The sequence below is a fragment of the Aotus nancymaae genome, unplaced genomic scaffold (assembly GCF_030222135.1).
Source record: "Aotus nancymaae isolate 86718 unplaced genomic scaffold, 86718_ANA_hifiasm-v0.15.2.pri h1tg000004l, whole genome shotgun sequence".
NCBI lineage: Eukaryota > Metazoa > Chordata > Mammalia > Primates > Aotidae > Aotus > Aotus nancymaae.
The window spans coordinates 59,766,706-59,783,374 of record NW_026988415.1 but is presented as its reverse complement, the minus strand read 5'-3'; the positions used below and the strand labels follow the sequence as shown (position 1 = coordinate 59,783,374).

The 16,669-nt window shown below is 34.1% G+C and overlaps 1 protein-coding gene across 2 annotated transcripts in view; it reads right to left on the bottom strand.

Moving 5' to 3' along the window:
- POF1B (POF1B actin binding protein) overlaps positions 1 to 16,669 on the bottom strand; it is an 87,832-nt gene that overhangs the window by 42,848 nt on the left and 28,315 nt on the right. For both annotated transcript variants that reach the window (XM_012464446.3, XM_012464441.2), the window contains exons 5-6: positions 14,250 to 14,351; positions 9,513 to 9,695 (exon numbers count right to left, since the gene is read on the bottom strand). In XM_012464446.3, coding sequence (XP_012319869.2) covers positions 9,513 to 9,695; positions 14,250 to 14,351 — 285 coding nt within the window. The remainder of the gene's footprint in view (positions 1 to 9,512; positions 9,696 to 14,249; positions 14,352 to 16,669) is intronic.

The following is a 16,669-nucleotide window of genomic DNA, read 5'->3' as shown; positions in this document are numbered from 1 at the left end:
TTACACAAATATAAGTCTTGTTCTCTCAGCACCCTCTTCCTACCACAGAAGAGATAAACAAATTTAAGAGTAAAGAATGAGTCATACTTTTTGGGATATCTGATAGTAACTAATACAATATTGATTAAATACTCTACAGCTGCTCACTAAATACTTGTTGAATTCAAAGAAGTCATCTACCTGATTAGACCTGCCCCCAAGTGCTAGTGATTCTGGAAAGAATTTTTTTTTGCAGGTCTCTATCTTAAAGCTGCCAGCAACAACAACAACAATGACAACAACAACAACAATAAAAATGGTTAAGAAAGCTAGCAAGAGTATAGGCAGCCCTTCCTTAGGAATATCATGGTAAACCCTTGTACTTTCTTCCTTACTAGGAAGTCAGTATCATCACACAGTCTAAATGGAGCAACTAAACTTAACTCCTTGTAGAGTTGGAGGCTGGTATTTGAGTTCTACATAGACTGCTGGATCATGTCCATCAGATTCTCTGTGATTGACTCTTCCCAGGAAATGAAGGTTAAAAGCAGGCAAGTCGTTATTCAGAATTATTTCTCATTTAAAGGGTCAATATGTTTAGGAAAGTCATAAGATAAGGACAAAACCTGCCCTTTTAGAATCAGTAACACGTTGAGTTCAAATTTTGGAGGGGAGAGGACTGAGGGGAGTAAAATTCTCATATATTTTTAAGTCTTTCACAGGAGTATTACTCAAGACCAGGGTGAAATTTCCTAACCATAAACTGGGTTGTGCCAGTTAGCAATATTTTCCATTACTAAATCACAGCTCTTTGGAGCTTCTTAATTTTAATATAACTATTTGTTGGTGTCTTTTGACATAGCTTTTAGAGTTGGCTCAAAGCCACCTTTTTGTTGCCTTGAGAATGTCAAAATAGAAGTCCTCTCAAGGGTACATGAGTACCTTGGGCCAGAATAATGGTAGCAGTAATGGATAGAAGTTTTCTCTCTGTTACAATACTGACTTGATAAGCTACGTGAAACATAGCTGTACCCCATATATACTCATCTGCCTGATGAATGAGAGCTATCTCAAATGTTAATCTTGGATAATTACTTTAGTTGTTCACCTATAATCAAGGAAGGAATACAGACTGTGCTAAAGAATGTAAACATATATGCATATACAAAACGTGAAATTTTTTTATTACAAAAATTGTTAGATTCTTGAACATGCATCAATGAAGTACATTTAATCAGATCACTATTTGACTATAATAATTGCCAACCAGCCAAACTCCTTGTCTCTAATTATAGATGAGAAGTCCATGATGATAATTGCTCCAGCAAACTCAAGGCAAAGCGGTAGTGCTTAAGTGTGCACCCAAGGCAAATAAATGAATGGCCATTTTTCAGAAATCTATAGGAAGGAAATAATTTCAAAAGGAAGTAATTTCTAAAGAGAAATTATGGTCCTCACCTCACTACTGCCTTGGAAGTTCTTGACCTGATTCCAATTTGGGGTGTTGTTTCATATTTGTGATCTATGAACTCTAGGAGTAGTAGGTGGACTTTTCTTGCTAGCCTCCACATTTTATAAACTTTCATATTCAAAGGCGACCCACTTGACCAACCATATTTACATAGTTCAGTGTTAGTGATTATAAGGCACAATCAGTAGTTGCTGGTTTCAGCTGAGCTATCTATATTCTCTTGCCTGGTTTCCTTTCAGCTTAAGAGCAAACATTTGAGAGAATGCTTCTCAGGGGTAGGGATAGTTTGTAGTCAAGAAACAAATGACAATCCAGTAGAACAGTCTTGGCTTAATTAAATTAATTCCCACTAGATAACTGACTTAAATGTGTGCGTGTTTCACCTATTTAGAAGGGTTGTTTAGCAGATTATAAAGAGCTTAAAATGCCATGTCATAAAAAACCAATTATATCCAAGTAACTAACCTCCTAAAAGGTCATGAAAATATTAAGTAAAAAGATCTGCTGTATTAAGATCCAACTTGGTAGAAAGTTTTGAACTGTTGCATGGCAATGGAAAACGTCACTATTAGTAAAAGGTTAAAGGTTGTAATGTATAGATTATACATATATGTCCAGCAAAATTCTAAGGATGTGGTGACAGTTTCGGATGTATAAGATTACTACTTCGTTTTGCTTTGGTGTGGAATATTTAACATCTGTTAGACTGATTCAAACATAGTTAATCCAGTGGACATTAATCCCTGACAAAATTAAATGTATTTCAGATACAATGTCACTTGACTAATGAGGTAAAAATAAATAATTGGTCTCTCCCTATTTTACACCAGACATGGCAATTCTAACAAGAGAAAAAAAGAATTTTAGGTTCTGAAAATTCTCTCTATTATTTTAATATATGTAGATATTTTAATAAAGGCATGATGCTACCTAGTGCATATTAGATTTTCTTTTATGTTTTTTCTTTTTCTTTAATTTTTAATTTTTGTGGGTATATAGTACATGTATATATTTATGGGATATATGAGATACAGGCATACAAAATGTAATAATCACATCAGGGTAAATGGCGTATCCATCACCTCAAATATTTATCTTTTCTCTGTGTTACAAACAATTCAATAATGTTCTTTTAGTTATTTTTACATGTACAATTAAATTATTGTTGACTGTTTTGCTATCAAATACTAGATCTTATTTTTTCTAATTAATTTTTGTGTCCATTAGCAATCCCTAATACTCTTGTACCTCCGCCCCACTACCCTTCTCAGCCACTGGTAGCCATCATTCGACTCTCTTTCTCCATGAGTTCAAATGTTTTATATTTTAGTTTCCACAAATAAATGAGAACATGTGATATTTGTGTTTCTGTGCCTGATGTATTTCACTTAACATAATGTCCTCCTTTTTCATCCATGTTTTTGTAACTGACAGGATATCATTCTTTTTATGGTTGAATAGTACTTCATTGTGTATATATACCACATTTTCTTTATCCATTAGACAGTAGGATAAAGAAAATTTTTTATATTCCTTCCAAGTGTTGGTTATTTCCTTTCTTTTGTGTATATACCCAGCAGTGGAATTGCTAAATCTATCTTTAGTTTTTTGAGGAATCTCCAAACTGTTCTCCATAGTGGTTGTACTAATTTACATCCCCACCAATAGTGTACTATGGTTCCCTTTTCTCCACATTCTCACCAGCATGTGTTATTGTTTATCTTCTGGATAAAATCCATTTTAATTGGGGTGAGTAATCTCTCACCGTAGTTTTGATTTGCATTTCTCTGATGATCAGTGATGTTGAGCACATTTTTATACATCCTGTTTGCCATTTGTATGCCTCCTATTGAGAAATGTCTACTCAGATATTTGGTCTATTTTTAAAAATTAAATTATTAGATTTTTTTCCTGTTGTGTGAGCTCCTTATATATCCTGGTTATTATCCCCTTTTCAGATGGGTAGTATGCAAATATTTTCTTTCACTCTGTGGGTTGTCTCTTCACAAGTTTTAAGTTGTATAGAAGATTTTAACTTGATGTAATCCCATTTGTTCATTCTTGCTTTAGTTGTTGTGTTTCTGGGTTATTACTAAAGAAATCTTTGCCCACTCCAAAGTCCTCCAATTGATTCTGGTGCACACTAAGGTTTGAGTTCCACCATCCATTGTTAGTAGAAGGCAAGGCTACCTGCAGAGAGGCAGACAGCAGCAGTGGGACTTTGAGTATGAGCAGGGTGGGAAAGATAAGAATTAGACATTGAAGACTGTGGTAATGAGTCAATTAGAATCAATTTAAAAGGCTGTTTAACAATGGTGTGAGTCCAGCAAGACAGAGACAATCTGTACTAGACTAAATTGGTTTAGTTTGAGGACTTTCTCTAGTATGCAAAGAAGTCATTCCAGGGGCAAAGAAGGTGAATGGCATTCTACATAAAGCAAATGATCAGCAAAGTGATGATGGTAAAAGAAGGGTTTCTAGCAAGAGCATTGTTGAATTAGCCAACAGTGGAAACCAGTGTGACTTAGAACTGAGGGCTGGAGAGTTTGGTGAAGGTGACATTAAACAGAAATGAGAGAGTAAGAGATAAAATAAGAATGTGATGACAAGAGAAACAGACATTCATAATTCCAGGTTAAACAGTTTCAAGTGAAGATATAAATTCAAGGACTGGCCAAAGGCTATGTGAACTGAAGATGTAGAAATGAAGAAATTGAGAGTGAGGAAGAACCATGAAGACGGTGTGAGAAAGGGTACTGATGTGGGTGGTGAAGTTCTTATAGATGATTCTAGAGCAGGAGTCAGTAAGAAGTGGAGAGAAGATTGTAAGTTGGCTGATGAAACTGTTGAAGGATAGAGAGAGTGACCAAAATGTCAGTAGAGAGTAATAATTCAAACCAAGGGGGGTAGTATATATGGATTACAGAGTTTTAAGGAGAGTAGAAGGCTGATAAGGGATAATTTATCAATAGGAGCCATAACATTTGACTGTGTATTGAGAAAAGAATTAACAATAGATTCACAAAAACCAAACAAATGAAAAAAACTAGAGAATTATTAACATCAGCAAAAAGTTGTGCTAATAAAAGTTGGTTCAGCAGTAAATGATATTTTAGAGCAGTAATAATATAAACACTGAGTACTGATTTAGCGAAAATAAATGTAGATTTAACTATATTGGCATGATGGAAGGGATGGAAACAGTTGGATGAGAGATTAATAGAATTAAACCTTTGTGTGTCAGAATTATCAACAGATAATAGATAACACTGATAAATCAAGACATATCAGCATAAATATATGCACAATAGATGGAAGTAAATATCAAAAGACAAAGCTAATAATTGAAAATGGTGACCTCTGGGGATCAGTTCTGGGCAGTGAAGAGGATTGGAACAGGGAATTTTTTAGTACTATTTGGCCTTTTAAAGTATGTACATGTATTACTTTAATTAAAAAAACTAATTTCTAAAACAGCAACTAAGTAACAATTTGTTGAAAATAAAGTTGAGTGTGCCATAAAACAATAGCTCAGAAAGTTTCCATATCAAGAAGTTGCAAAGGTTGCAGAAGACAGATAAGGTATTGTTGGGAAAAGATAAGCCCCAATTGGACACTAATTAACTTTGTGGAAGCAACAGCAAGGGATAGAAGTTTACATAAAAGGCACTGATTTTCAATAATGTGGTTGAAGAAGGCAATAAACATGGAGAGAAACTTGAGCCACCTGTTAATGAGTGAGGGGATAGACAGAACTTCTGAGTTTATTGAACTAACTAGTCCTGAAATTCTACCATTGGTGAATGACATGTTAAATAAACATTATAGCGAGCTTCCCAGAGACATGCCAGAAAAACCACCTGACACTAAGATCTGAGTTTTTTTAGTCAATTCATTAAAGGCATCGCATCACAAATTGGAGTATTTTTCATGAGCAATAGCACTATCCAGGTGATCAGGACTGTTTCCTTTACATCTTCCCAAGACATCCAAAGACTTCCCCGAATTCTAAAGCCAAGTGGAAGAGAGTTGCATACACACTGTATATGTTTATTTGAATATTTCTTATAAACGCCACCTATATGACGACTTGTAAAATGAGTTTAGCTGAGCTTTTCCCTGTCACCAACAGGAGTAAAATTATCTGTTCCTTGCTAATGACAGGAAAATGATCACAGCATGTTATCCTTATTCAGAGAAGGATATGTGACTGGTAATATTTTGAATTTGAAATTAAAAGTGTGATATTACTTGGGAAGACCATGGAAAATTTACACAAATTATTATTTTTTTTAATTGCATTTTAGGTTTTGGGGTACATGTGAAGAACATGCAAGATTGTTGCATAGGTGCATATGTGGCAGTGTGATTTGCTGCCTTCCTCCCCTTCACCTATATGTGGTGTTTCTCCCCATGCTATCTCTCCCCAACTCCCCACCCCCTGCTGTATATTTTATTTTATAAAAATATTGCAAAGCAAGGTTTCTAAATATCTGATTTAGAAAAATGTTTCTAATGCCTTTCACTTTGGAGAAAGTATGTTAAAGGCGATCTAGTTTCATTTTAAAATAGTCTTACGATGAAGCTAATTTATTATGTTGGTGATTTGAAACATTTGCGACCCAGAGTTGGGGGAAGAAGATCAATCATCAACCATTTATTTCAGCATCTACTATGTAGTTGGCACTAAGCTGGGTGCTTTACATATTTTATTTCATTTAGCCCTCTTGTAGGATATACTGCACATTAAAGTATGATTCTTCCCCTTTTAGAGATATAGAAACTGAGGCTCAGTCCAGCTAAGTCTATTGCTGAAGGTCATACAGCTCAGCAGAATCAGGTTTTATAAATTCAGATACTTAAATTGAATGCCTGTGTTCTTTTTTCTTTACCATGTTCCTTCCAAATTACAGTTTAACTCTAAACACAAACTGTGAAAATGGGTCCTACTGTAGTTTTAAAAGAGCTTAACCTATGTCTGCTTATCACTCTTTAAAGATACTCTTCTACCCACATATCACTACAGGGGACATGTAAACACCAAGGAGCCTAGGTGGGAGAACTCTCTCTCTCTGCCTTCCTTTGTGCATTGGATCTGCACAACTAGGTTACCCTGTCATCACTCTGAGTAGGAATGGACCCAATCCAATGTAATCTATACAAGTGAAATTACTAACTCTAAGCTTCCAATAGACTAGTGCTTCCAAGGGCACTATTCTATTTTCAGCAGCACTTCAACATTATCCTTATAAAATATTGAAAAAGCAGGGGGGTGGGGGGCTAAAGGAGGGATAGCATTAGGAGAAATCCCTATGTAGATAATGGGTTGATGAGTGCAGCAAACCACCATGGTATGTGTATACCTATGTAACAAACCTGCACGTGCTGCGCATGTACCCCAGAGCTTAAAGTATAATAATAGAAAAGAGATTATCTAAAATGGAAAAAAAGCAGAATTTAATAAAATTAAAACAAAGAAAAAAGCATCCTCTAGACTTTAAAAAAACTACATAGAAATTTCAAACTACAGCAAGAATAATAAAAAATAAAGTGACATATTAGTTACCTAACTCTGCCCCTTTACTGAGTAGACAATATATAGTCTAGTCAAATGTATTATTAGAGGTACTAAGCTGGGAAAAGAATATTATAACATTACCGTTGCCACTAGACAAAACTCTTAATCCTGTGATACAGTTCCCATCTCTGATAATTATCCCTCCGACCATTTACATTGTAATTATTCTACTTTGTTTCACACCTAGACTATTGAAATAGCCTCTAATAATCTTCCCTTTCAAATTTTTCTCCGTGGATTATTTCAAGTTGTAGACTTTGTAGTTTATAAAAAAATGTCCAGCACATATTTTTATTTAGTATTTTATGGATGAGGATGTTGCTGAGAGATTTTATATTACTGAAAACACATAGCTTGAGGGGAACAGAGTTAGGACAAGATCTCAGGTCTCCATGTCCTGAAACTAATCTACTTTCTATCACCAACACCTTCCCTGTGGCAGACTCTTCTTAACCAAGTGCTTTGTTTATGTTTGTGCTATTGCTCAAGGACTTTCCACATAAGTGACCTGAATTCAAGGAGGAATTATCGATGGGCTCTGGAGTCAGCCTACATATGTATCAACCCTGGCTCTACCACATGCTAGCTGTGTAAGCCTTTGCAAATAATTTAAACTCTTTGAAACTTGGTTTCCTTATCTGGGCAATAAGGACAACAATACCACCTTCCTAATCTGATTGTTGTAAGAAGAAAATTAATCAATATGCTAGCCATACCTGTTAGTCTTTTCCTACTCAATAACTTTCACTCATCCTTCATTGCCTACTAAAGAAAGCCCAGAGTTTTTAACTTAACACTTAAAAATCTCATGACCTGGCCTTAATTTATCATATTAACACTACACTCTAATACCTCTTAACACATGTCTTTCATGCCATACAAATCAAACCCCTAACTTTTCCTGAAACCCAAAATACACTTTCCCAAATAAAGTTTATATAACTTTGTTTATGTGATTCCTTCTTCCTAGGATATTATTTCCCTACAATATCACAATACCATATATGGAAATTCTGCCCATTTTTCAAAGCCTAGGTTAATTACTTCCTGCTCAATACAGCCTTCCTTGATCTCTCAGCCGAAATTTATTTCTTCTCCCTTCTGTACCCAAAGCATGTTATATTTTACTCTTTTATGACAGAAAGCACTTTGCTCTGTATTACGCTTTTATATGTGCTTGCCACTTTCCCCTATTAGAGGAAACTAAGGCAAAAGGAAGTTAAGAATTACGTTGAACTGTATAAAATTGTTGATATTATACTAGTTTCAACCTACAAAAACGACCATTTCAAGTGATATAATCTAATAAAATGGCTATTTTATGGTTATTACTAAATTACTTAAGGTAAATATTCAACACCTTCTGGATTGTATTCTATGAGTTATTCTAGAGGCCAATGTTTCTATGCAGGTATACAGAGGAAAGGCAATTTTAGGCTTTTTTAGAAAATTAGCAAATTAAAACAATTGTAGAGATGAAGATCTCACTATGTTGCCCAGGCTGCTCTTGAACTACTGGTTTCAAGTGATCCTCCAGCCTTGGCCTACTAAAGCTCTGGGAATACAGATGTGAACCACCAAACCTGGCTATAGGCTTTTCTTAGATTGAAGAGACATGGATTTTAAATCTTTCATAGTTTTTTTTGACTAATGTGGCCAAAATGTATATTTCAACATTTCAGTTCTTAGAAACAATCTCATGTATATTTAATATAAAATAATCAAATTCTTATTTGGGCTGGCTCCTTTATGTTTTCTTATTTCCTCTTGTCATTTAGTAAGAGCTGCCTATGAAAGCAGTCAATTGGAGATCTATAAAAATACAAATGATAGTTGATTCTCCATTGTTCCAGTTATTATAAAAGATAAAAGAACATCTTTTTTCTTTTAACACTTGTATAGTAGATGTTTACAAGATTCCAAAGTCTTCATAACATAAATTAATTTCCAAGGATTGTATTACAAGAGATTTCCCCTTAGCAACTAAGTTCTAGTTCTATTTTGTCAATGCCACACATAACAAAATCTACACATGTTTTGACTTGATTCTCAAGTCAAATAATATATTCTCAAAGAAGACATACAGGAGGTAAATACCAGCTGGTGAAATGTGACCATTACAATCATCTTAGACAATATCACTTCCAATTTGTTATTCATTTAAATACCACACCTCATGAAAATATGTAACACTGCACAATTGTTGGGTCCATTTTAGAACTGAAGATCAGCTACAAATTAGGTATTCATTAACCAGTTCATTACTAACCTTACAGATTTAATGTCTTAATGGACCTAAATTGTTTTGTCTTCTGAGAGAAGATGGAAAGATTTATTCTAAAAATGCTCTGACAAAGCACAAATACCAATAGTATAACTTCTCAGTATTTTGATGAAAATTTAATGGGAGAACCTGCACAGTGGTATGAGAAGAGTTCAAGCACGTTATTTCAGTTTGTTAAGGAATCAGCTGATTGATCTTACCTGCTCATGAATCTGGCTTGATCCACTATGGCACATTTTATTTCCAATATGTGTAGAAATTGAATCATTTCCTGTGATGGTTTGAATTTGCTGGCTAGAATCAGGTTGTTGCCAGTGTGAAGAGTGGATGACTTGGGGCTGTTGGACAATGTGATGATGGCATTGAACCTGAGGATGGCATTCCTAAGACACATAAACATGCCAAAAACAGCCACTGAGGATAAACATTACTGATTAAGAAAAACAACTGAAACCATTTTGTTAAATTTAGTTTTTTTCTTTCACTATAATTCAAACCCTAGGATTTATAGTTTTAACTAGTGATATTTTTTCCATTTTTTTCATTGGGGAAATTTTGTATTAAATTCTGTTTGTATTTGATCAGGTGGCTGCGACCATTCAAATACTTATATAGATTGGCCAAGGCATTGCATATTCTGATTAAATTAACATTCCAGCTATACTTAACACTAAAACCATAATGAATATTAATATTAATTGATATTACTTTGATGATTCAGTAGGTACCTCAGAACCTAATTACATAAAACACTATAATACTGAAGATATAGATAAATTTAAAATTAAAAAATTATATAGTATAGTGATTTTCAATGTTAGGAAGCATATTAGAGTCAGTGGGTGGGGAGCAAAGTTCTTATCCTTATGAAACTTAAGTATAAATTTCTTAAAATGTTAAATAAATAAAAGCAATGACTGAAACTTCAGATCAAGAAAACATGGATGCTAACTCTGTTTTTATCACTAATTCTGATCTTGAGAAACTTATTATGCAACCACTATGAGCCTCCGTTTCCCCATTTGTAAAAGTGAATATGGTACATATTCCTTTGGGGTGCTATGAGGAGTAAATCAACTAATGTCTGTAAGTTGCTTACTACAAAGTAGGTGAGTAACAAACATTATTATTATGATTGCATCATAAGCATTATCATAGTCATCACCAACTTTATCATCATCTATCCTACTAATTTTGCAGATGGAAAAAGAAAAACTCTGAGGTCTAGAAAAGTGACATAATTTGCTAATAATGACACAGCTAATTAATGACAAACTTGGGACTGGAACTCATGATTTCCAGCTTAAACTTCTTTTAGGATATTAGGCTGAATTTGCACTGACATCAAGATATTCTAGGATTTGTTGTTTTAAACTAAATCTTTGTTATCTGCTTATTTGTCATGGCTTTTTTTTCTGGTAAGTATAGAGCACAGACTAGGAAAAGTTACCTGGTTATTTTATTTTGGGGGGATTTCAGGCATACTTGAATTTGCTTTATCATCTTGTGATTATTCTACTTTGATAAGAGACATCTGGAAGCCTGTTTTCAAAAGAAACGTACTCTATTTTGAATCATAATGCTACATGTATGCACATACCATTAATTTTGAAAGTATAAATGCAATGCATTATACTTTCAATATCCTATTGACTATGGAAACTTGACCTATATTAATTAATACAGTAAAACACTTCAGATTTTAAATTTTTTATATGAAACAGTTTTCAAGCTGTATTAAATATAAAAAAACAAAGTGCAAAAGAATGAAATGGTATACTCTTTCCGCTGTAAGATTTTTTTAAAGTGACAGATACATTTACAAACACATATAACTGCTTTGATATACATAGACCAAAAAAGTTTTAAGAGTAGCTGCTTCTGGGAAGAGAACCTGGGGACAAAAGTGTCTGGATAAAGAGGTTTATTTGTCACTGTATACCTTTTTATACTCTTTTTATGCTTTTCAATGTTTTCTTTACTTAATATTTTTCATATATAAAAATTACCATTTCATGTACACAAAAATATTTTGAAAAAATGAAATACATATAAACAAGCACATTTTACAAATAGAAGATGCCTTGGTAGATATAGGCATAATAAAGGTTGCAGAATAAGTCCAGGGTATCATTTTCTCTAGACTCTTATCAAATATGACATCCTTTGTACATATACTAGCACTAAAATCTCTACGGTTTAGGAATTTTGCGGGGTGAATGTATGTTACATTATTATTGTCTTTTATGTTACAAAATATCTTCATATACTGGAATGAGGTAAAATTACATTAATAGTCTGAGATGACTACCACTCATTGGGGAACTTGTAGGCTATTGAAATATAATCTCTCCTGAAGGAATAAAACAAAACAAAACAGAGTGTTCCTCAAAAAGTAAATTAGGGAACACTTGGAAAGCACACATCACTAGAGGTCAATAAAGAAAACAAAACCTATTTCTCAATAATCTTCCTTTGTTGATGTATCAATTGTCTCTTGAATAGAGCACTCATTCCCATCATCTGGGGTGCCTTGCAGTCTACCTGAGTCCATCTGGCCTATGAACCATTTATTGATACCACTGAGGTCTTAGCAGGTTTTCAGTTTTCAATTCTTACACCCGACTACCAAAGTTCTTTTTCTAAAGCAAAATGTTCATATATTCATCATATTTTTTAAAAATATATTATGCTGAATTTTAAAGTACAAAAGATCAAACATTTCTGATTTGTCATAGATTTTTTCTTCCTTTTTGATAGAGTAAAAAGAATTATGATGAGTACAAATTATATGAATTGTATAGTTATCTTGCACCTGGCCCCACTTTACCACCCTTCCACTACAAAGATCTCTTTTTTCTTGAACATTTCTCAACTCCTAAGAGCTCGTCCTATTTGATTTGGTCACATGTGACAGTAAATAGGTTCATCCAGACTCTGGCTTTACCCAAATTGTCCTAGTTTGTCTCCATCACTGAGGAAACTACTAGAACAAAGCAACTGTAGTTTGCTCTATCTGCATGGTTCCTTTTACATTGGGCAGATTTCACGGAGGTTCCTAATCTCTCAAACTGTTTAAGTAATTAAGAAGAAAAGTGCGCATAAACAAGTAAATATTCAAATTAACAGTAAATAGCAGCAGTATTCTCTTAAAGGAGCTATTCTTTAGTTGTTCCAGCTGCATAGCAACAACGTACAAGATACTCAATCTTTTACTCTACAATCCACGAATTAGAAACACTGTTTGTTCTCCTTAAAACAAGAAGCTAGAAGCAGCATGAAATGATTTGCCTCTAAAATTCCTTACTATTTAAAATGTGTCAAACTTATTTTTTGTAGCCCAGTTGGATAAAAGACAGATGTTATAATTTGATTTGTTATAAAGGAAAATGCCCCTTGAAGAATAGGCACATTTCATGAATTTTTTTCTACTTGGTATCATAATGTCCAGAAATATTATGCTGCTCCTTTGTAAGATATGTGTTCAATACATACCATAGCAAATCCTTCCGACTATATCCAGCTTTCCAAGCAAACCAAAATATTAAAGATTTGCATGTTTATGACTTTGAAAGTTTGTTTTATTTTAACTGGACACAAATAAGTAATAATGTGTTAGTTCCTATGAATGTGGTAACAAACATCCACAGGTGCTCATAAAAATAAAATGCGTTCTCATGCCAAAAAGTTCAAAAAGGAAAAGCTAGAATTTTTAGTCAGTTTGATTTGCATATGAGAAAAATGATTTTGTTATCACAACTGATTTGATAGTGTTTAACTCTCTATCATGGGTCGAATTGTATCCTCCGACACCCAAGATATGGTGAAGTCCTAGCCCAGTAACTCAGAATGTAATTTTATTTAGAGTCAGAGTCTGTATAGAGATAATCAAGTCATTAGGATGGCCCTAATACAATATGACTGGTGTCTTCACAAAAATGCAAATTTGGACACAGAAACAAACATGGAAAGAGGGAAGACGATGTGAAGACACACAGGAAAGTTTCCATATGAAGTCGAAGTATTGGAGTGATGCATCTACAAGCCAAGGAATGTCTGAGGCTACCAAAAGCAAGGCGACAGGAATGGAAGAGTTCCTTCTCTAGCAGCTTCAGAGAGAAGATGGCCCTGCCAACACAGTGATTTCAGACTTCTGGCCTCCAGAACTCTGAGACAATAAATTTCTGTTGTTTGAAACCATACAGTTTGTGGTACTTTGTTGCAGCAGCCCTAACTAACTAATATACTGCTCTAGTTCAAGAATGTCCAACAGACACGTCCTGGACATTGGGCTACACATGCTTATATACACTGAGAAGAACAATATGAACCCTCTGTTGGTCATAGTAACAACTCCACATGAAGGACTTAGTGCTGTAGATGCCATGGAATTACTGTGACCTTGCTGCAGTTTTATAATTGGTCTGTAGATTTGAGCTTAACCGAATTTTTAAAATGTACTTGAAGCTTTAGTTTTCTAGATATTTTACAGTATGTGGTATTTCACATATCTGTTTGTATGTATTGTTCATTTAAAAGAATTAGGACAAATTTTAAGGTTTTAAATTATGATTTTTGTTGGACCAGTTTAAAAGAAAACATACAAGGCACTGGAATATCTATATTAAGTTCAGATTCTGCCATTCATTTTCTATGTGACTTCACATATCTGTCATTAATTTTCTATGTAACTTCACATATCACATATCTTCCTGACTTCAATTCTCTTTCAGTAAAATAGGGACAATAATACTTCACATTAAAAATGAATATGAAACTATTAAGGATAGTATAAAGGGCTGTAGATATCATAGCATATTATAAGTCATGGTGGCCTTGCCTGGCACTTCACAGTTGAATGTCCCTTGATCTCTATTAAAATATTCACAATTCAAAATTATACACCATAATACAGTTTTAAAACAAATATTACTTACCTGATCAATATTCAGCTTCTCCACTTTTCTTATTGTTTTTTCATAAATAACATTGTTTCCTGGGAAAAAATGGCCTCCTCTTAAGAATTGAGACAGTGGTTCCTAAAATGGTAGTAAATTATATGTTTTGTTTTGAAAGGTATCTTTTCAGAGTAACCTTAAATTAGGCAAATATCCAGTGTATAATAGGCTCCGAGGTAGTAGCCAACCTTAGGAAGAGAGTGGAATGACATCCCAATAATGTTGATAGATGCACAGAAATAATAATAAAGGTAGTTTCCTCTATCAAAAAGAACAATCTGGATTTCTCCTATTACATTTTACTAGGCCTAATAAAGTCTTTTGTGGAGATTGGTGGGGAGCGGGAAACATAATTTTCTTTCTGTTCCTAAGGCAAGATATAATGAGTTTCCTTTGAGGTAAGGAGGTAAGCAAGCATGAGGTCAATCTCATTTAAATTGGGTTCACTGGAAGATTTCTTTTTATGCAAAAATATTGTTGGAGAAATGCAAAATAAACGTATTTCAGCACGACTAAGCCATAAAGTAGGTAGAACTATATTAAAGAGTTTTCTCCTGCAACTCAATTTGGGTGCCCTTGAAATGTATAATTCTTAATTGTGATTATAATCAAGGCTAAGACTCTCAGAACAGCGTATGTTTTGAATATTAAGAGGAGAGTAGAGGCTTTAAGAGCCACTTTATCTCCATATATTCAACTAAATTGCTGTAAGATTAGCTGAGTGCCTAGAAGATGTCAGCCAATGAAATATAGGCTGGTGACATGTCCAAAATCTGAAACTGGAGAAGAGCTCATAAGAATCAAACCAGGAGTCTAAAATAAATGTCATGTGCACCATGTTCTTTCGCTTCCTTTGGTTTTCATTTGAAGTCTACTTGTGTAGGCAGTGCTGGGGTTGTTTTGTTTGTTGTTTTTCTACAAAACAAAACTTGCATTAATTTATTTTGTGATATAGGGGAATAGTATAGAAGACCATATAGGCAAGACTGTTACTAGTTAATGTATTTAAGAACATTTCAAAATCAACAAAATGTACTAGGATTTTTGTAGTCTGCTATTGTAAATAGTCATAGAGCAACTGGACTAAAACACTGATTGTTGAAAAGGCAAGATGCTCTTGAATCAAAAGTTATATACATATTGAATTCAAGTTTGAGCAAAAGGTGCTTTAACCAAATGTTCCTTGGGTATTTTAGTAAAACAAATATACAAGTGACAAAATCTGACTAGGTGATGAAGTATTAAATCTAAAGCTGTATACATTTAGAAAGATTTCCCCAGAAGCTATTTTGTGTTTGTTTGTTTTTGTAAAAGAGCCTCTTTGTTAGTTATGTGCAATCATGGAACACATGCTTAAGTGCTTGCTATGCACAGTGTACTTTGCTACATGCTATGAGGCATAAAAATATGAGTCAGACTTATAGTATTACCAGAAGCATTTAATATTGATCAAGATTCATCAATCTATGGCAGATAATCTGTTTTTACTGTGTCCTCAAGCTAAAAACAGAAGTTAGATTTTAATGGACTATAAATGAACAACAAAGACCAATGCCCTATCTGGCCAGCAAAACCAAAAATATTTGTTAGTTGTTTCTTTACAGAAAAATTATGCCAATCCCTGATCTAGATAATATATGAACACAAACATATATACAAGGTAGAAAGTGACAAGTGCCCTTACATGTACAGAGAAAGAACATATGGGATGGAGTTCAGAGGAACAAAACTGACTTCTATCTGGCAGTGTTCTGGTAAGGTACCTGGATTAGGTGTCATTTGAAAGAAGATTAAGGTGGTCTTTGGATATGAGAAAATGGAAGAAAATGGTATTCCAAGTGAAGGAAACAAAACCATTAAAGTCACCAAGTTTGGAAAAGTGTAAGTTATATGTGTGGGACATACTTAGTAGATAGAGCTTGGTTCTTCAAGCAATGAGAAATCTTTACATGCTTTTAAACAGGGGTATGAGGTGAAGTTTACTTCAGGAAGATTAATTAAAGGAAGAGTACAGATGAGGATACTGGTAAGATTATCCCAATAATACAAGACAGTACTGTTCAAAACTGACTCTGAGATCTTGAACCTGAGGAGTCTACTACGTGCTACCAAAAATGAAAATGCTGAGACACATTTTAAGTGCTCCTAATAAGAATCTAGGTCTGATTATGTTTTTATTCCCCAGAATATTTAGCAAAGTACATAGTGCATAGTAATTCCTTTAACATGTGTCAAATGATTGCAAATAACTCCCAAAAAGACACTTTTACAAAAAAAATCTGGGTAGACACTCAGATATAGATGTTCAACACACAGGTGAAAACACAAGTCTGGAACTAAGTGGGGAGTGCAAGGCTGTGGATCTATTATATGTATATATCAATACCGCCTGCTCACTA